Source organism: Perna viridis, chromosome 1, assembly GCF_037379345.1.
Source record: "Perna viridis isolate PV_CMFRI_1.1 ecotype Kerala chromosome 1, ASM3737934v1, whole genome shotgun sequence".
Taxonomy (NCBI): domain Eukaryota; kingdom Metazoa; phylum Mollusca; class Bivalvia; order Mytilida; family Mytilidae; genus Perna; species Perna viridis.
In genome coordinates, this window is record NC_142445.1 from 71,404,764 (window position 1) to 71,426,894 (window position 22,131).

Below are 22,131 nucleotides of genomic sequence, written 5' to 3' on the forward strand. Positions count from 1 at the left end.
CATGTATTATCGCCACTCCGAAATTTTGAAATAATCATCTACATCCAAAATATTCTTAAAATTATATATAAATTGTGCATGAATTCAATTTCTAAAATGATTCCTAAAAATGGATATTTTTCTTTTATTTCAAATTTGAAATAGGGAAACACCAAATGTATACATATACCGTCCCAGTTCAACAAAATAACATATTTTTGTAAATTGTATGGATACAAACAAATTTAGTTTCAATGATGGACTGAAATTATTGTTTCAAATATAAAAAATTTCTAAAGAGCATCAGATGTGGGGCTGCGACAGTCGTATTTCAATCAAAAATCATCATAAGTCTAAAATCATTGTAAAGATTTATGTTTATTTTTGTGGTACATATATTTCAAACTTTATTCTTGAAAATGAGATATTTTTGCAAATTAAATGAGTGTGATCATTTGAAATTACCTTTATTGTCCTATACTATTGTTTAAAATGTCAATATAAGCATCATATGTGTGGCTGTGACACATTAATTTCAGTCCAATTTAAAAAAAAATAACATATTTTTGCAGATTGTGAGGTTGCGAACAATTTTAATTTCAATAATGGTCCAAAATTATTGCTTAAAATATTAAAAATGGCAATGTTTGTATCCGCTTGGTGGTTGCGACACTCATATTTTAGTCAAAAATCTTCAAAATGACATACTTTTGTAAAGTGTATGTTTGTGAACACTTTTAATATATCTATTAGTCTAAACTTATTTTAAAGAATGTTAATATTGTCAATTTAAGCATTGTGTTGATGGCTGTGATACATACATTTCTATACCTTTACTTTATTCTATACATCTCACTTTACTACACTCCCTTTACAAAACAAGTCTTGACACTCCTGTTTCTGACCCCACCTCATCATTATACAGACTTGCTGCCATCATTTTGGATATTGGTTTCCACTGACTCTTTAAACCAGTTTTTTTGTGAAAAGTCAAAATGAAGAAAAACGATCATTTCTTCCATTACGGTTTGTCAACAAAGGTATAGATGCAATTAATTTGGCTAACATCCTCCATCACAAAAACGTTACCAACTAATTCCCCAATAATTCAAAGACAAAGCCATACCAATTATTTCATATTCCTATACTTCACCCATTGCATCCAAAATTTACAATTATAAAAGGCTATTGCAGAACCTAGAGATTGAGGACTTCAAGGCTAAACCACTTGACTGTTCTTGCAAAAACTCTCCATTCAAATATGGTCCTCCTTGTCAGGTCATTACAGGATATTTAACCACCATCGAAAACGAATCTCTGCATAATATCCTTTGTAAAGGTCCCAAGTACCGTGAACCACGCTCCATTAAGTGGAATTATAATTTTAAAGTTCTTATGGATGCCGTCGAAGACTATGCAAGAAAATGGATAAAACGAGAATAAGAAGACATTGATTCTTTGTCAGAGTGGTTAAAGGCCGAGATGTCTTTAATTTTGAAACGAAGGAAAGTTTTAAGTAAGTTAATGAGTGCTAAGGTTATATCGGTTTTCAAAGACCCCGATGTAGCAAAAACATTGTCTACTATACATGACAAATATGGTGTCGTACCGGCAGACAAAGCCCAAAACAACATAGTTTTTGTCTGCAATACGTCTTACATCTAATGTTTATAATCAGAGGTAGACGTAGAAAATAATAGCAGTGATAAGACCTATACTGCTACCACACTCTCAAAAAAGAGGGTGTGGAAAACCATGTACGGGATTCCTAAACTCCACAAGAGTACATACAAACAACTTTTCATAGCTGTATCTGCAAATTTAGCACCAAACCTCTTTCAAAACTTTTAACGTCTATACTCACAACTGTCAAAGAGGGTCAACAGTCCTACCACAATATTTGTTACTCCCGAAGTGGTATTAATTCAATGTGGATCCCGAAAGATTCGAAAGATCTTTTGGAGACAATCAGTTCACCAAGACTGTTATCTGAATATAATAGCATTTAAACCTAGGATTTTTTTAATACTGTATACTTCTATTCCCCATACTCAGTTAAAATCCCGATTTAAAAACATTATACATCGTTGTTTTTCCAAAAAAGATGGTACACCTAGATACAAATATAAAGTTCTTGGTAGGGATTCCTCATACTTTGTTAGAAATAATTCCAAATCATCCTCCAAATATACAGAGGGAGATGTTTACAAAATGCTGGAATTTTTAATCGACAACATATTTGTCCAGGGTGGTGGACGCGTTTTTCAACAAACGGTCGGCATTCCAATGGGAACAAATTGTGCTCCTTTACTTGCTGACCTTTTTCTGTCACTCTTATGAGGCTGACTTTATAGCTGATCTGATCAGAAAGAAAGAATATCGTTTAGCTGGGTCCTTTAATCTCAGTTTCCACTAAACACCAATCTTAATTTCGGGGATTTAATACATTGAATCTACCCCAAAGAACTTGAGATAAAGGATACTACAGAAACTGTGAAGTCATCCTCATATCTTGACCTACACTTAGAAATCGATGTTAAAAGAAAAATATTGACCAAACTTTACGACAAACGTGATGACTTTTCATTCAAAATTATCAACTTTCCTTTCATCTGTGGTAACATCCCTACAACACCTGCGTATGGAGTGTTCATATCACAACTCATACGCTATGCCCGAGTTTACCGAAACTAAACAGACTTTTTGTATCGCGCTAGAATTCTAACAAATAGGCTTCTGGAACAGGGTTATGTTGCTACAAGATTGAAGACATCACTACAGAAGTTTTATGGTCGTCATAATGAACTTTTTATGAGCAATTCGGCCGATGTTTCTAGAAATACATAGAACCTTACCCTACCGGTGCACCTGGTCCATGCTCCCAGTTTTTAGTGGAGTCCGAGCTGCTCATTTCCTTTTGTTACTTTTTATGTATGATTTTTGTTACTATATGGTCTTTGTTGTATATGTCTGGCCTTTGTCCCTGGATTACATTCTTTTGATTACCGCTATAACCTTGGTTCCCTTGATTACTCTTTCAAACCGAATTTTTGAAAATGAGATATTTTTGCAAATTAAATGAGTGTGATCACTTGAAATTATCTATATGATCTTATATCATTGTTTAAAATGTTTAAATTTTCAAAATAAGCATCATATGTGTGGCTGTGACACATTAATTTCAGTCCAGTTTCTCAAAAATGACATATTTCTGCATATTGTAAGGGTGCGAACAATTTTAATTTCAATAATGGTCCAAAATTATTATTCAAAATATTAAAAAATGGCAATATTAGTATCCGGTTGGGGTTGCAACACTCATATTTCAGTCAAAAATCTACAAAATTATTAATTTTTGCAAAGTGTATGTTTGTGAACACTTTTAATATACCTATTAATTTAAAATTGTTGTAAAAATGGCAATATTATTATCCTTTTCGAGGTAGCGACAAATAATATATTTCTGACAATTGCAAGGGGGTCAAAATTTCATTTCTTTCTAATGGTATTCTTTTTATTGCTCAATATGTTTAATTGGTCAATGTTAAAATCATGCGAGTGTCTCCGACGCAAAAATATTTAAATTCAAATTTTAAGAAATGACATATGAAATCGTAAGAGCTCGAACATTTTGAATCTATAATGGCCGAAAATTAAATGTACTTCCTTTAAAAATTAAAAAAAATGTCAATGAATAAAATGAACTACGACACCTATGATCATTAAATATTACTCTATAACAAGCTTTTTTTTCTTTTAAAAAACTCTTTAAATTGCTGCCATAGAATTGGTACGTTGCTTGCGGAAAAAGGTAGAACAATAATTTTCGACTGACCAATCAGAATTATTCCCCATTGCCCTATTCATATAACCCATTCCCAATGCCCCATTCCCCATTGCCCCATACCCCATTCCCCATTCCCTATGCCCCATTGCGTTATCCCCCTTTCCCCATTGCCCCATTCCCCATGCCCCATTGCCCCCATACCCCATAAAATGGGAAGTTTTTCCCATACAGGAACTGTAATATAGCTTCAAAATGAGCTCAAGTAATAGATATTTGAACTTTGATAAGTCAAGTTAGAAGAAATATTGCCACCCTTACCTATGAAAAAAATGCCTCAACATTAACTAAAATGTTAATTTTTGGCAGATAAACGATGTGCAATAGGCATGTTGGGTACTATTGTTTTGAATATTCGAAGTATTCAACAAATCTTGCCATTTCAAGCGCGTATTTCCCAGTTTCAATATCACAATAATGAGTTTTTCATAAAAAGGTGAATTTTCGGAAATTCATTTTTCTTTCCATTTCACCTGTAATTGACATTTTTTTCAAATACCGTACTTCAAATATGCTTTAGTATATACAAATACAATTATATAGTGTCTTAGCTTTGTAACGAGCCCGAGTAATAAATATTTCAATGTGACAATAATGAGTTTTTCATAAAATGGTGAATTTTGGGAATTTCATATTTTCTTCAATATCACATGTAATGGGCAATATTTTTCAAGTACCCTACTTCATACAGTCCTTAAACCGATCCGTGCCACAATTTGACGGATCGATGAACGATGACCGGTGACAAATCTTATCGCAGTTTTGTTATGTAAAATGACGTAAAATGTATTTGAAATAAAATAAATGTTAAATGCAAGTATGAATTGATATTTAAATCTATTACATTATGTAAATATGTGTACAATTGACAAAGAAAACAATAAAAACCGTAAAATACAGTGACCACTCTGTGGTCACGTGATTCGATCACCATTTTAATGGATCAGTTTGACGGATAGATGACTGACCGGAAACTGATCGGTGATCGATGACCGACCGCAATTTTTGTTGCACGGATCGGTTCAGGCACTGCACAAGCTTTTGTATATTCAAACACATTTATGTAGCATCCTATCTTTCTAATGAGCCAAGACAATGCACAATTAAACGTATTCTAGGTCATTTTTGCGAAGGATTGGTACCCCAACCCACCAGAATCTGTCCTAACATGAAAGAAAATAATCGTTTATGGCATACATGAATTGTACGCAATGTCTGTCTGGCATTTATTATGGAGATTTTATTGTATCAATCACATTGTCAAGGAAAATTATGCTTTTATTGTCCCATGAAGATAAATATTACAAAAGGGAAATTTAAGAATAAAACAATTTACCACGCATTTTAGCACCTCAATCATTTTTTTTGGTTTAAAATATCATAGCTATAATATGATTTTATTTTGTTTGCTTTAATTTTTTAATACATATAAGGTTTCAAAGAAGCCACTACAATGAATGATGGGCATACATGTATCCAACATTAAAAAATGCTTATCTACCACATACCAATTTTGTTTTTTTTACAGAAATTTTAGTGGATATGGGTAACCATTCTTTTGTCTATATGGCTTGGAATACGTTAAAGTATACATTGCCTTGGCTCATTAGAAAGCTTTGATGCTAAATAGATGCGTTTGCATATGCAAAAGCTGGTGTGAAGTAGGGTACTTGGAAAACAAATACCAATTACCGTTGAGATGGAAGAAAATACGAAAATCCTAATATTCCCCTTTTTATGAAAAAACACATTATGGTCACACTGAAACTGAAAAATGCGAGCCTGAAATGAACAGGTATGTTGAATACATCGATAATCAAAACATTAGGACCCAACTTGCTTTTTTACATCGATTATGTGTTAAAAATTAAGATTTTGGTTCATGTTGAAGTATTTTTTTCATGGGTGGGGGTGGCATTTTTTCACCTAATTGGACTTGAAAAAGTTCAAATATTTATTATTTGGGCTCATTACAAAGCTAAGACACTATATAATTGTATTTGAATATAAAATCTTATTTGAAGTATGGTATTCGAAAGAATTGCTAAATATAGGTGAAATGGAAGCAAAAATGAATGTCCGAAAATTCTCCTTTTTATGAAAAAACTCATTATTGTCACATTAAAACTGAAAAACAAGATATGTTGAATGCGTCGATAGTTAAAACAATAGTACGCGACATGTCTATTGTACATCGTTTATTTGCCAAAGATTAATATTGTAGTTCATAATGATTCATTTTTTTCATAGGTAGGGTTGGCAATTTTTCATTTGACTTGAAAAAGTTCAAATATTTATTACTTGGGCTTATATTGAAGCTATGGCTCTATATTAATGTACTGTATCACACAAAAAGTGCATAAACTACGGTAATATGACAAAATGACAATATCGGGTGATATAGCAGAAAATGCTGCAATTTCCCTTTTTCTGATTTTTATAGTAAATGTTACTCTCAAAATAAATATATGCGCCTTATTTGATCAGATATGTTGGGTACTGCATTATCTTAATTGTGTATGCTCAAAATTTGTGATCTACTTTGTCAGTATGCTGTGAATGAGAATTCTATTTGATACGGAGAGCAGTTTTCTAGGGATAAGGGTAATATTTTTAACATTTTTTGAATATACGTAGTTGAAAATTAGTTTTTCGTTGTTCATTTAGGTAGAAAATGAATTATCTATCGAATGATACCAAATTCGAGACGTTTTAGTTGAGTAATAACTTGTAGAATCGAATTTATGTGACTTCTGACCGAAAAATCGAAAAGTCCATTTTTTCAATTTTTGATAAATTCTGACTACGAGAATCGCCAAAAAATGATAAAACAAATCCCAAAAGAATAAATAGTGATATAAAGAAGCAGATAGTATAAAAAAAACAATTTTACTGAAGCAAAAATACTCCAATGTTTATCACAGATTTCTTGCAAACAAAACAAAACAAACACAAACAAAAAAAAGTAATAGAAAAAAAAAAAGAGAAACCAACAGAATGAATTAACTACAATATATCTTAAGCAAAATTGTATGGTGTGAAGGGGATTTTATATGGGGAGGATGAGAAAATTTGATTTTTTTAATATTTATTGATATTAGAAATGTTTTAGATTGAATTAAAAATTATGTAGTGAAAATGTAAAAGATTTAAAAAATACAAAATTGAATTTGTAATGTATATATTTGATAAGAAATATGCAATGGGCATTCTTTTCGGAGGATGGGGATTTTTAAATTGGAAATGGGGATGAGGATAATGGGGTATGGGGTATGATATATGGTGTAATTGGGAATTTTATACTATTCCAGAGTTGTATTGACAGGTCTCAATTAAGGAAAGATTGTGTATAAAGCACGTGAAATAACGCATTTATGAGGTAGTTTGTACCATTGATATTGTTAATAAGAAATAGTTCTTATCATTACAGAATATTGGGAGTATTTCTGAAGGCACCTGATAACATAATTTATACATTTAAACTATTTTTTACAGATAAACATTCACGATTTCGAGGAGAATGGCTAAAATTTAAAAAAAATACCATCATATAAATTACATCTATATTTCTCTTTGACACTATTTAGTTCAAAATTACATATTCGTGTCATTTAAAATGCGCAACTTGAAAAGTAAAAAAAATCAATGACTAAAGTAGTAGTCTTTGTAAAATCTGTACTATGTGATAAACCCCAAAAAGGATACATATTTTATATTTTGTTACAAAGTTGCTTTATAAGTATATATAATGAAATGTTAATTATTCATTCCGATCTCTCTGCTCTAAGGAGATAATTCACATTGAAAATCCAACAATTTCTAGTGTTATTTCTCATTACATTCTGTATAATTTTTATTTACTTAGAACAAGGGTTATACGAAAAGTCACATGTTAATTTCTGTTTATTACAACATTTAAACAAATTATCAAAAATAAAAATATGTAGGCGTTCAACCCATGAATCACATTTGGCATGGTTCCTATCTGGAGTACTACTTAAATTTTCAACGCTATATTTCACACATTGTTATCACAACAAGTCTGTACGACAACAATAATTTAAAAGTTATTTTAATTTAAAAGACATTCCATCAAAATGATTCAAATTATAGCCGTTAATATTTCGGTTAATTAAACTTCATTTTTCGATGTCTCCCTCCCCTCTGCTGTCCTGATATAATATGAAGGTTGATAAATCGAAACAACGATAATTTCGTATCGGTAATGATCGTTCCCTTCCATTTACCACAAAGAGTCCGTCAAGATGCTTATTCGTAGTATATTTTATCGCAAATTTTTTGGGGGTAGATGCGATGAAAAATATCCCGAATCTTCGATTGATAAAAGACAAATCATCATCTATATAGCGGAACCTGTGATCAATGAACAGGCAAAACGATATTCCTTCTTCTGGATGAGATCAGCTACAAAGTATGTCGAATAAAAGTTTAGGAATACGATATCGAGAAGAGGAGCACAATATGCTGACATTTAAAGTTCAAAGAGTTGGAAGAGTAATAAAAGTAACAAAGATTTGATCGAAAATTAAAAAAAAATATAATCAAAGGACAAAGACCAGACATGGAAAACAGACAAACACAATAAAGAAATTAAAATAACCAATGTAATACATACAAAGTAAAACAAGTAAATTAGCAACTCGGACTCTAGTGAAAAACAGGGAGCATGGACTAGGTACAACGGCAGGGTAAGCGTCTTTTGCTTTTCTAGAGACACCCGTCGAGATGCTAATAACAATCGTGGGTAGACGAAGGAGAAAAGGAAAATTATGACACGATTAACAAATCCATTTTCATGGTGCAGATGGATACACCATAACAATCCACGAGTTCACGATGACGACCATGTAGTGATGACTTCAATATTGTAGCAACATTACCCAGTTCCATAAGCCTAATTGTAAGAAATGTAGCGTTACACAAAAGGTATACCTAGTTACGGCAGGCTCTGGTATAACGTTGTGAAATAACAAAACTCCATACGTAGGTGCTGGAGGGACATTGCCACAGATGAAAGGAAATTTGACAATACGGAATGAAAAGTCGCGTTTGTAGTATTTGTTCGATTTATAGAGTGTGGTTTACGGTATATTGGGAACAATTAGAGAGATTCATTTTCGGTGACGTTTAAATCTCCCGTAATGACGTGACCGTAAGGACCATACCCAAAATACTTTAAAGAACAAAAGTACATGAATAACTCGGACTTCACTAAATTCTGGGACATGTACCTTCGGGAGGAGGACAGAAAAAGAAAGGATTACTATTACACAATGAACAAAGCGGATCTTGTAAAGTATTAAAATATCAGCAAAATAAAATATTAAAATAAACAAAACTATAATAGAAATACCAGAGCGGCAATAATGGATCAATAAAAATACATCAAAATCAAAGTATATCACCTGAACGTGAAAAAAAAGAAAACCAACGATCTCAATACACAATGTAGCTAGTAAAAATAAATTAGAAATGATAACTGAAAAAAAGAAAACGAGTTAAAATACTAAAAAATTACATGGAACAGTATGAACATCCACAAACGTTTCAGTAAATATTGATTTATCGTGACATGTACCGTTATACTGTAAATTTGATCCTCTATCCTACACAACAACACCTTGATGAGCTGTCCCGTACTACCATATGTCGTGTACTAAGTAACAACCCAAGATTAATCCTTAGAGGAGGAATGACTCGGCCAGCGAAAGTTATATTTTTATATAGCCTAGCTGGCCGAGTGGTCTAGGGCGCTGGACTTTGTGCAGGCGGTATTGCCATAGATGTCACAGTGGTTCGATTTCGAGTCCCGCGGAGGGAACGACCAAAAATTTGCATGGCAAATTTTAATGTTCTAACATCGTTGGGAATTTTTCAGACCTTTCTATACGTTTATAAATCTTCTCTGACAGTTCTGACATCGTTAAGAATTTTTCGGACCTTTATATATATATATATATATATATATATATATATATAAGTCTAAATATGTTTAACATCACCAAAAGATGCTAAAATGTACATTGAATATTTCGGATTACTGATATCCTTCTTCCGCATAAAACCGATGAAATATTCAATGTAAATTTTACCATCTTTTGGTGATGTTAAACGTATTTAGAAGTTTATTTAATTTATTGTTATATTTTGCATCGTTTTTCATGTTTTCATGATCCATCACTCCGGAAGAATGATTGTTGACTTTATATATGTATAGAAGGGTCGTTTCCACCGTTCCAACATCGTTGGGTATTGTCAGAATTTTTCAGACCTTTCTATACGTGTACTTTATCTTCCCTGTATCAATTTGATCCGATTTAGCAGTGTAGGGAATAGAGTCGTCACATTGCGATGCTATATAGCCTAGCCGGTCAAGTGGTCTAGGGCGCTTGACTTAGTGCAGGCGATGTTTCCATAGATGTCAGAGCAGAGCAAGGGATCGAATTTACAAGCTCGCATCGATTCCAGAGTTTGAAATGACGTTTGGAATTCATTATTCATATACACATATCAGGGTCTGAACATATCCCAACGTTGTTACATTTTGTAGAACCGTCAAATTTTCGAAGTAAATCCCTCAGCGGAACATGCAATGCTGTGACATTTTTGGATTCAAAGTACATTTAGTAAGTCAGTGTGGTCACTCAGTAAGCCTTGGTTCTGTATTATAATACACTACTAGAAATTTAACTACAGATTTTATGTACCTTTAAAATATGGTTTGTATAAAAATATTGGTGAATAAGCTGATTTCAGCCTGTCATACCGCAAAGGGAAAAGCTACAAAGAAGAGCAATCAAAGATTTATACAAAAGATTGGACTACTTGAAAAGAGACACTTTATGTCTTTTGAATTTTGTAGAATCAACATCTTTATCATGCCACTTTGAAAAAGCCTTATCACCTTGTGTTCATTTTCGGCTGCTGTGTTTTCAAAGGGTTTTACTGGTGCATTTGGCATATCCATCCATATGTTTTTGTTTATGAGGACATTTAAAAGTAACACGACATTTACAATAATAATTGCACTTCTTCAGCATTTTTTTAATTTAGTACTTACTTACCATGATTAACAGTTTCAGTTGAAGTGAGTAATCCATAAAATAAAAAAGAACTTATACAACGAACGAACATTGTAGCATTCGAACAATCCCAAAATTACTGTATTTTCCTAACAAGGAAGTATATGATGATTGTAATAGTTGTTATAGTTTTATCACTATGTACAAAGATAAATCTAAGGTAAATCTCTACTCGATAGATAACGTATGTTTTCCAAGTAAATAATCACCTGTCCTATATGATTTAATATTTTAACTTTATTAAACATTTTTTTTTTCAAATTTGCAAAAAAGAGAAATTAGGGTAGAAACAAAAAGTAGTTAGTAAACTAATAACGGCGGAATTGACAGATTATGATAGAGTGGCATTTATTTTTTAGTAAACTAACATGAAATGTGTTTTTATTGTTTTTATTAATCCAAAAGTTTCATAATTTTACCCGACGCACATTAACACCCCGGATAAAATAATAATTATGTTGATCTTTACAATAGGTTATTTTGCTTATTATTTTTTAAAATTTCATATTCTCTCTTTTTTCTATTCCTTCATATATTACAGGTCTGACATCAAACATTATACAGCAGTGATAGCATTCATCGTATAAATGAAAGGGAAAAACACTTCGTTCTCATGTCTGTACATGTAAGTATCTTTACTATCCTAAATTCAGTTTGTACACCTATGAACAAACAGATGTTTAGCTGAGCTCCTGTTTATTGCCGGGCTATAGTTACTATAGAGAGTATGGACAAACAAAACCCCCCCCAAAAAACAAACAAAATAACAAACAAAACAGTTAAAACAAAACAAATTAAACAAAGTAATAAACGTAATTAATAACAGAAACAAAAAAAATAAGGTAACAACAACTTTACCGAACACTAATCCGATCCATAATCAAGTCAAATCCAAAATAAATCTGACAAAATATAGATTAAGTCACCGAAGTGGTCCTGGCTGGTCACATGCATTTTATAAGAAATGGTGAATTTTATCAAAGTTTTATAGCCCGCCAAACCTCCCGTTTTGCGTAATTATACTTGTGGTGATCTAATAACATTTACATGCTGTAATGATCGGGAAATCAATGATCATATCAGTACAAAGACATATCAGTACAAAGACATATCAGTACAAAGACATATCTATAAAAAATTAATTGATAAAGAAGAAACAGTATTTTTCAAATAAGGATTAATATCTAAAACAGAATTAGGTAGCAGACCTTCTAAGACGAATTTCCTTAAAACCATGAGCAAGAACTACAGTATATAAAACATGGACTCAATCAAATTTAAATTAGTTAAGTTACGCACATCACGTTTGTTGAATCCCAAGTAATTTACATAATAATACCAAATATAGCATAGACTTCCTCCCTAAGAACAAAATAAAAGAAACTTAAAATTATTTTACTATGTTGTTTTGTAGCCAAGCAACACCTCTTTAAGATCTTAGCAAATCTTAGTAGCATATATATGTAGGTTATTTTATTTCCTTATTGAAGGAGGTGACCTATCAAGAATTTTATATATTTATTATTCGATAAATTCATGTATCCAATAATGACTGATAAAATATTTACTTCATATACTATCAGATCAGTTGTTTCTCATCAATAAAATTGGTTGATGTGTAGTACATATAGAATCTACAACAATAACGAGTTGATTATGGTATTTCTCACATCGAGTGAAATATTTTTTTATAGTTTTGATCGCGAGGCTTGCCGAGCTATTCAAACTATAAAATTTATTTCACGAGATGTGAGAAATTCATGATCAACAAGCTTTGAGTGTAGATTTTGTTTCTCTAATGCCCTTAAAACGTCAAAAATTCCAAAAAATGACAAGCGCGCGAAACATTATGATTCCGATTCGTACAAAACATGTTGACGTCACACAAACGCAGACATTCAAAAAAAAAAAAAAATAAAAAAAAAAAAATAAACGATTTCAAAGGTTTTTTTTTACTTCAAATCTTCCCGAGTCCCTTCATAATTCTTAGTTAAGGTGAGAAAACACCAAAATTGTCTCATTATAGTTCTAACTGAACTATAACTACAAGACAATCGATTATTAAGCCAATCGAACTCTAAGAACAAAACAATTCACTATACTCGGCGTCACATATAAGGTACTGTTATAAGATATATAAGATATATATATATATATATATAAGATACATACAATAAGATAATGTTAAAACTTGAATAAAAATATTCTACGACTTTATTGACACCTACCGTCGTTTAAATTGTCTTAAATGAATTGCTCATTTGTTTAGCCAAACGGCTTCTCCCTAAACACTGAATCGTTAAATTCCGGTCAGATTTTAATTATCGGTCCCTATATTTACATTGTCAAAAGTCGGCCATGTTTACAGTGATCGGTTTGCTAGGAGATGTTTACGTTTAAATGGTTTGTCCAAAAACCGAAGAACCCAGAATGTATTTCGGCGTAAGTTCGGATATCTCGGATTTATTCTACGCGAACAACGTACAATACCGAGTTGATCAAGCAGACGATTGTCTCCCGAGTTCGACGGGAACTTACGAACTTCGTTTGTAAAAAAATGGCAGATATTAATATGGGATTTTCCCGTAAGGATTTGTTACGCACGATGTAAGCCAACAAGCGACTCGTTGGTACTAACACGTCATGCATATATGCGAACTATTTTCAGATTAAATAAGAGACACAACTCCAGCGGTAAGTTCGGACGGTTTAAAAAGTCTATTTCTAGAGCTCATTTGGCGCGATTTTCATCATGAACTCGTGGATCGTTATGATGTATCCATCAGCACCATGAAAACTGATTTATTCAACGGGTCATAGTTTTCCTTTCCTCGTTTGTCTACCCTGGACTTGACTTTTTATGAGCAACTCGGCGGGTGTTTCTAGAAAAGCAGAAGACGCTTACACTACCGGTGCACCTAGTCCATGCTCCTATTTTTAGTGGAGTCCGAGTTGCTCATTTGCTTTTGTTATTTTGTGTGTATGATTTTAGATACTGTATGTTATTTGTTGTGTATGTCCGTTTTCCACGTCTGGTTTTTGTCCCTGGATTACATTCTTTTGATTACCGCTGGAACCTTGATTCCCTTGATTACTATTTGCAGTGGCGGAAAATTAAAATTTTTAAAATTGTTGGAAAATTGTTTAAGACACCCTCAGAATGCTGGATTTGAGGTGTAATACTTCAAAATTTCCTTGAGGGGCATGCCCCCAAAACTTCTAGCAAATTCGGATCACTACGCGATCCTCACGCGTTGTGTGTGTCTGTTTTCTATATATGGTCTTTGACTTTTGATTACAGCTAGAATCTTGAATCCCTTGATTACTCTTTTAAAGGAACGTAACCCACCAACACCCGACAACCTAGTTGGCTATCTCATTGTGGAAAGGGAAAATAGTAAACATTTTTCTTGAACGGATTAATTAATTCACGTCGGCAAATACCTCAATTTATTGAAATAAATTATTAAAAAATATCCATGTACTTACAATGGCTCTAATAAATTTGAAGTCTACTGCTGTTCATTGTGCCAATTTGGCAGTAAACCAGTCTGTCGGATGACATTTAGTTGGTAGAAAGTTACTTCAGTTATTACAAAATATTTATCTCCCTGAAACAGTATTCAAATTTAGACACTATACCTTAGATATGTTAACATGCATCTAAGTATCTTTAGTAAGACGCCCACATACCCTGCGATAATAAAAGCAAGTTTATTGCGTGAAAGCAACGAGAAATATCTCAATAGATTTGCTCAGTAACATAAATGTGCACTTAGGAAGAACGTTTTAGTTGCAATTGTACTCATTTGTTTAAATAACCACATAAACTCTTTATATTCACATTGGTATAGAATAGTTTTGATAAGGTAAAATAATTTTTTTGTGATCACGCAACCTTTGTTTACGATTTTTAGAATGAAATGCAAACACAACTACTTTCAGATTTTTATTTGAGAATTCGAAGAAAGATGAGAAAGTCAAAGCCTGTATCTATGAAAATATGTCGATTTTTTCCATGTTTGAAAAACAATGTTTCTACTGCTCCATACACATAGGGTTAGGTATACAATCTTTATGCAATCCTTTCAGGCATAGTCTGCAAATAGTTTTTGTTCGATGGCGACCACCATACCCTGTCCTATCAGAACACACAGAACAATCTTTGAATTTAGGGACTTTTCTTAATAATATTCTCCCTGCAAGTTGTCGTCGGTTTACCGATACAATAATATTTTTTCTAGAAGTGAGGTGTTCATTGGCAAGATCTTCGATTATAAATTGAATGTATTGTAAACGCTATTTAATTGGCCTATCATTTGTGTTCTGTCGGTAGATAATGTAAGAAGTTATGACAATTCTTTGAATGAAATTAAAGGTCGTCTTTTTCCAAACCTTTAACGTTTTTCTGTCATCATAATAGTGCGTTATCATCATGTCCGCGAGATCGACTCCACCCATGTTTTTATTATAGAAGTCAAAAATTTTTGGTTTATCATTTGCATCCTGGGTAGCTTTCTCCTAGGTTGTAATTATTCGCACCGGTTTTCGTCGAGCACGTTCTCTGTATCCACATACCAAAACTTGACCTTGACGGCGTATTTGTACTCTTTCTCACCTAGCTGTGCGTTTTTGATCATGTTGGGAATGTACTTGTTTTGTCTAATAGTTCCGGTAAAAAAGTGTTGAAGTTTAAAAGTTCGCGCGCCAATGGTATTGATGAAATATAGCTATCACAGACAACATGATAATATTTATGCAAAAGTCCACTTTCATTTAGTAAAGAGTTCACAACATGGGATACCTGGGTTCTTCCTTGTGGTGTACGGTCAAACTTGTTACCGCGGTATATATTGCGTGAACAATAAATCAAGTGGCTGCTTCCGTAAGCATCCATACCTTTACACCAAACTTGGCACTTTTCGAAGGTATGTACTGAAGCATGGATGTCCGTCCGCGAGTGCTGATTAAACTTTCGTCGATAGACAGATTCTGGTCTGGTGTATAGTGGTGTTTTGATTGTCGATTGAATAAATCTATAAAATATTGAAATTTAGCCGTCGGGTTGTATTGTGGGTGGTTGCGGTCATGAATTTCTGCATTATTTACCAAATGGAAGAACTTCATTAATGATTGAAACCTATTTCCACTGAACATCTTTTGAAACACGCCGTGTCATGACTCTGAAACTTGCTGTTCCAATATTCTGCAATGGAAGGCTTCTTAATCAGTCCCATATTCAACACCATGGCAATGAAACCTTTTATAATCGCTATTGTTATATCACTCTAACCCAGCTGTGCAATCAGGAAAAACGCCGAATCCTCTCCGACTAGCAATGAATTCTCTAGCACACCTGAAAAAAAATGCACATGCCCTTAAGTTTTCATGGCGTGCATTATCATATTTGTCTCTGTATATATATTACATTTTTGTAGTCTGTTTTCAGTACTTGCGTTCCGTTCATATTGCATGAAGGACAGTAAAGAATATTTTAAATTACAAATGATATTTGGAGAGGATTAAGGCACAGACCATTTTCTTTTCAAGGATTGGACTGGGGTTTTATATTTGAGTCAGATATTTTTCGCAGCAACAGCCGGAGTCAAAAGATTTTATTTGAAAACCTACATTGTCTTATTGTCACTTGGGGGTATTGAATCATATTTTTTTCTGCCTATGGTTATGTAAAAAAAATTGTTTTTGCTGAAATTTGATATTTTTTTTATTTATTTTAAATCCTAGCCACCCCCACATACTTTCCCAAAGTGGTCGGTGCTTCAAACGCGTTTAAAATGTAAATAATTCACAAAGTAATTCAGTCAATCACTCTTGTATTAATTCAAAAATAGATGTATTTGTACTTATGTAAAGACCAGCTTTTTCATAGTTTGTGTAGATCCAAATCATGCACCGTACTTTTAAATATTGATTGCTCGGATTAGTTTTAAATACATGTAGAAAAATAATCTACACTTTTTTTGCGTAAATTGCTACACCAAATATTGTGAAAATTCAAAACGTGTAATTCTCTTCAGAAATCAGATGAAGAAACGGTAATGCAATTCTAAAATGAATATTCTTACATGTAATAGTATAAAAAAGAGGTTCATCGAGCGCAGCATAATACGACCGCAACATATTTTGAAGTCATTTTCATTAAGACAAGTGTGGACTGAATACTATACCCGACGTCACATACAACACATTTTCGAATTGAAGCTCTACTTTTTAAACCGTCGGGACTTACCGCTAGAGTTGTCTCTCTTTTATTTAATATGAAGATAGTTTGCATATATGCATGACGTGTTAGTACCAACGAGTCGCTTATTAGCTTAAATCATGCGTAACAAATCCTTACGGGAAAATCCCATACTAATATCCGCCATGTTGGTTTCTACGGGACGATTTGTTTACAAACGAAGTTCGTAAGTTCCCGTCGAACTCCGGTGACAATCGTCTGCTTGATCAACTTCTCGGTATTGTACGTTGTTCGCGTAAAATAAATCCGAGATATCCGAAATAACGCCGAAATGCATTCTGGGTTCTTCGGTTTTTGGACAAACCATTTAAACGTAAACAACAAACTCCTAGCAACCTGATCACTGTATACATGGCCGACTTTTTACAATGTAAATAATGGCACCGAGAATTAAAATCTGACCGGAATTTAACGATTCAATGTTTAGGGAGAAGCCGTTTGGCTAAACAAATGAGCAGGTCATTTAAGACAATTTAAACGGCGGTAGGTGTCAATAAAGTCGTAGAAAATATTTTTATTCAAATTTTAACAGTATGTTATTTATGTGACGCCGAGTATAGTCAGTTTTTGCAGGCTTACACTACTTTATTGTTGGGTCGGACACAAAGTTGCACAAAATGTTAAGGATCGCTGAGTAAGCTTTCGTCGAAATATTTTTTTACTTTACCTGTTAGTTTCGATGACAATCTGCTGTAACAGTCCCTTTGTCATGTACAGATAAAAGTAAGTTACATGTACTGGTCTTGCACAGGACTCAGGCATATTCTTTGTTCCTGTTTCCTCAGGAAAGTCCTCATGTTCACCATTGTCCATATCCTCTGGTGGGAAAATTCGGAACCATAATTGTAGATGCTCCGCGGCAGGAATATCATCGACATCTGCATGTAACTCTTCTTTGTCGCTACCGTCAACTTCTGTCTCCAAGTCGCAGTCCCCTCGAATGTTGTTTGTGTCGGACAAATCGTCCCCCTCAGAATCACTCACAGTCCACCGTTGCTTTTACGCTTGGTGTCCACTTGCTGACGTAATAAATATGACGTCATTGTCCGAGAATGTTTCCATGGCAAAATTCAATAATAATTTTCCTTTGATTTCCTGACTATTAATCGGCATTTTTCTTGTAAAGGCTCGGATATAATGTAGGGATATATATATAATTTGTTTGTAGTTAACCTTTGTGTGTTCAGACCCGTGGCAGGGATGCCTTTTTCTGTTTATAAAAGTATTTTATAAATTAAGAGGTGCGAAGGATGCTAGAGCAAAGAAATAAAAAAAAAATTGTCCTATACGTAGTTATTAAAAACTGCAAGAGAGGGTGCGGGGGTATGAATTGACTTTCACAGCTTCCGTGGCAATGAGGACGGTTTGAGAAGATCTGTGTTGGTGTTCACCATAATAAGCAGTAGTTTGATGTGTACATGTAGTAAAAATTGGAAAACAGAAAGAAGTTTTAAAAATACAAAATTACACATAAACAAAACTTTGGTAAAAATAAATCAGTATGTCAGGTTGACACTTAGTTGAAACAATAAAACTGTAAGAATTTTGACATTTTATATCCATTTACAAAAATTATGCATACGGTAATCGGTCGTTGTAGATGAGTAAAACACGATTTTGGTACTAAGGAAATGTTTTGAAATTTTTTCACGATTGTATTCACGATCTTGATATCCTTTGCCTCCTTCTTCACGATCATAAAAGTGCTATTTTGTCTTATTAATGAAAAATTATTTTAATAAATGAACATTAGGAACTTGTTATCTGAAATGAGAGCGTAAAGTCAGAGTGGATATGTGATTTGCTGATAACCAAAGTAATTATTCTTTCTTTTTCATTAAAAAAAGTATGTGATTTGTTTACATTGTTTTGGAGTTCGAACACTTACGCGAATATGTGAAAAGTATGGGGTTTTGGGCATTGTCTATTATTTGGAAATATAGTGTATATAATATCATTCTGATAGATGTTCTTAGTTTTGTTCAATAATATACACTAAAATACACCTATTATAGTAGTAAAACATGACTGATCCTCCGTGTGATCCATCGATTATTAACGATCATAAACATCCACCATTCACGACCAAGCTGCAATACTTGACTTATATTAACGTTCATTTCTCTCGCTTGATACTTTAACGGGGATGTTAAGCACTCATTGTACTATTTTATTTTTTTAATGAAAGTGATCAAAATGTGGCATTGAGAGATCAACTTACTTTTCTGAAATAAGTGATGCTGTTACTTCATTTAGTACTGACCAACCATCCAATCCACTAAAACAAATTCTTAACCCAAATATTGAACTTTTGACTGAAAAACGCGAATCTATGGAATTTCGAAAATGAAGTCCATGTCTGTCATGACTTTTCCGCTACATCTATATGTTATATTAATATCTTCTTTGTATTGTCTATTTTGTTTTTTTTTATTTGCTTGACCCATATGGGTAAATAAAAATCATGTATTATAGGCTACCTTACTCTAGCATTGGTAGAGCTTGCGAATTGTCTGACAAGATAATTTCTGAGTTGGTGCCTGTTCGAGAAAAGGAATTTCAAACCTGTCATTCTATTTACTAAAAGTTCATTTAAGCTGAAGTGTGTTATATGTGTTTATTTCTTTTTGTAAGTCCATTTCAGTTTTTTTGCCTTGTAAAGGTACACTTCTTTAGGGTTTTATTTTCCTTCGTGTTGGTTTTTGTGTTAATCGTTCTAATATAATTACATATGGCTCTTTTTATTGCACTTCAATTAAGTATGGTCAGAAAATAAAATGCACTCTCGAATTTGCAGCCTGATTAATATATAAATTGGTATATATGGTCTGCATATGTGAAAGGGAGCAAGCACCTGTGTTGAAAACTCCACTTATCTGATATCGCTTTGACGTAGCGTACGGTGTTGGTGTCATTTTTCGTAACGTCGAAATCTGGAAAATTTGACGTCTTTTTTATATTGCGACGTACATCGTTCTATAATTGTTACGTGTAAAAAGAAGTGTGCTTATCTAATTTTTTACATAACACACAATAACAATAACACACAGGATATGTTTTATTATTTAATTATCCGATTCGATATTAATTTTTCGTACGTTTTGATCAGTTAAAATTATCAGATTACATCCTGATATGGTAAATAGTTTGGCATCAACTATCAACCATTTAAAAATGATTTGAAGGAAATTTTATCCTATGAGAAAAATGAGAGCAATTATAAAAACAAATTTCGTGATGCGTTTCGGAATTTTGTAAGGTCTGTTGCTAAACATAAAACATTGCTAAACATTTCAAGAAAACAAAACCTTTGCAAATCTTCTTCTTTGAGAAAATTTGAGAGCGAAATCTCCCGTTTTTATTATACGACGAAACAAACTTGCGGTCGTATAATGTTATGGCGTCGTCGCCCGCGTCGTCGTCGTCGTCGTTGGTCTGGGGACACTTTGTTTCCGTGCGATAACTTTAGTTCTGTTAGAACTTATTGTTCTGAAATGAACAACTAAGAAGAATTTCCTATTTAAGTTGGACTTTGTTGTCCCTGCCGCTTTAGAAAAAGGGGCCAAAAATGGTTAAAATACGTGTTTTATTAATACTCATGTGGATAATTTTTTTTCGATTTTAATTATTCTATTTTAATGTGTTCTTTATTACGGGTAAACAAATCTACAGCAGATTGCATGTGTTTTGGACAGTTTTCAAGTTATAGGGGGTCAAAGTTGGGTAACGTCTAAAAATATTTTCATAACTTTTTTTTTGTCCGATTTCGAAATTTTTTATTTTATTTGATTCTTCATTGGATTCGCCATTAATAATCCTGTCTGCATTTTTCAATCAGATTTCGGATATCTCTTATGGTTTTCGATTTATATGGGGTCAAAAAGGCCACACCAGGATAAATCATTTTTATTGTTTTGTTTTTGATCCGATTTGGAAAAAAAAAATTCAATATTTGTACACCATATTAGCCTATTCATTACGTCCACAGTTATAATAATTAAATCTCGTATCGTAACTTTTTAATACTTTTTATTGTTTTAAAGCTTGACGTTAAACGAATTTTTACAACAGAACGTTACTTTGGAAACGTCAAAAATGCGCTTTGTGACATTTTTGTTAGACACGGTTTTACATATATATGTAACCATGTAGCCAAAGAAAAAATGAAATGATAAAACCATGGAGGAGGATGAATACATCATTAAGTATATGAAGAAATCGACTCAACATTGATCTGTGAACATGGCATAACTTAAAAAATAAAAATGCACAGTAAATACGCTATGCTCATTCATTTCTATTGGATGTTTGTGTGGGTATCCATATCACAGTAAATACGCTATGCTCATTCATTTCTATTGGATGTTTGTGTGGGTATCCATATCACAGTAAATACGCTATGCTCATTCATTTCTATTGGATGTTTGTGTGGGTATCCATATCACAGTAAATACGCTATGCTCATTCATTTCTATTGGATGTTTGTGTGGGTATCCATATCACAGTAAATACGCTATGCTCATTCATTTCTATTGGATGTTTGTGTGGGTATCCATATCACAGTAAATACGCTATGCTCATTCATTTCTATTGGATGTTTGTGTGGGTATCCATATCACAGTAAATACGCTATGCTCATTCATTTCTATTGGATGTTTGTGTGGGTATCCATATCACAATTGGATGTTTGTGTGAGTATCCATATCACAATTGGATGTTTGTGTGGGTATCCATATCACAATTGGATGTTTGTGTGGGTATCCATATCACAATTGGATGTTTGTGTGGGTATCCATATCACAATTGGATGTTTGTGTGAGTATCCATATCACAATTGGATGTTTGTGTGAGTATCCATATCACAATTGGATGTTTGTGTGGGTATCCATATCACAATTGGATGTTTGTGTGAGTATCCATATCACAATTGGATGTTTGTGTGG

The 22,131-nt window shown here is 33.1% G+C and overlaps 1 protein-coding gene across 7 annotated transcripts in view; it reads right to left on the bottom strand.

The window, feature by feature from the left end:
- The window catches only part of LOC148630243 (uncharacterized), an 88,417-nt gene extending 77,359 nt beyond the window's left edge, over nucleotides 1-11,058 (bottom strand). For 6 of the 7 annotated variants that reach the window (XR_015919180.1, XM_088564075.1, XM_088564054.1 and 3 more), the window contains exon 1: nucleotides 10,909-11,058. Coding sequence is in view for 6 of the 7 variants with exons in the window: in XM_088564075.1 (XP_088420201.1) it covers nucleotides 10,909-10,978 (70 nt within the window). In the remaining variant the exon portion in view is untranslated. The remainder of the gene's footprint in view (nucleotides 1-10,908) is intronic. The other variant, XM_088564060.1, reaches the window with a different exon arrangement.
- Nucleotides 11,059-22,131: the final 11,073 nt, after the last annotated feature.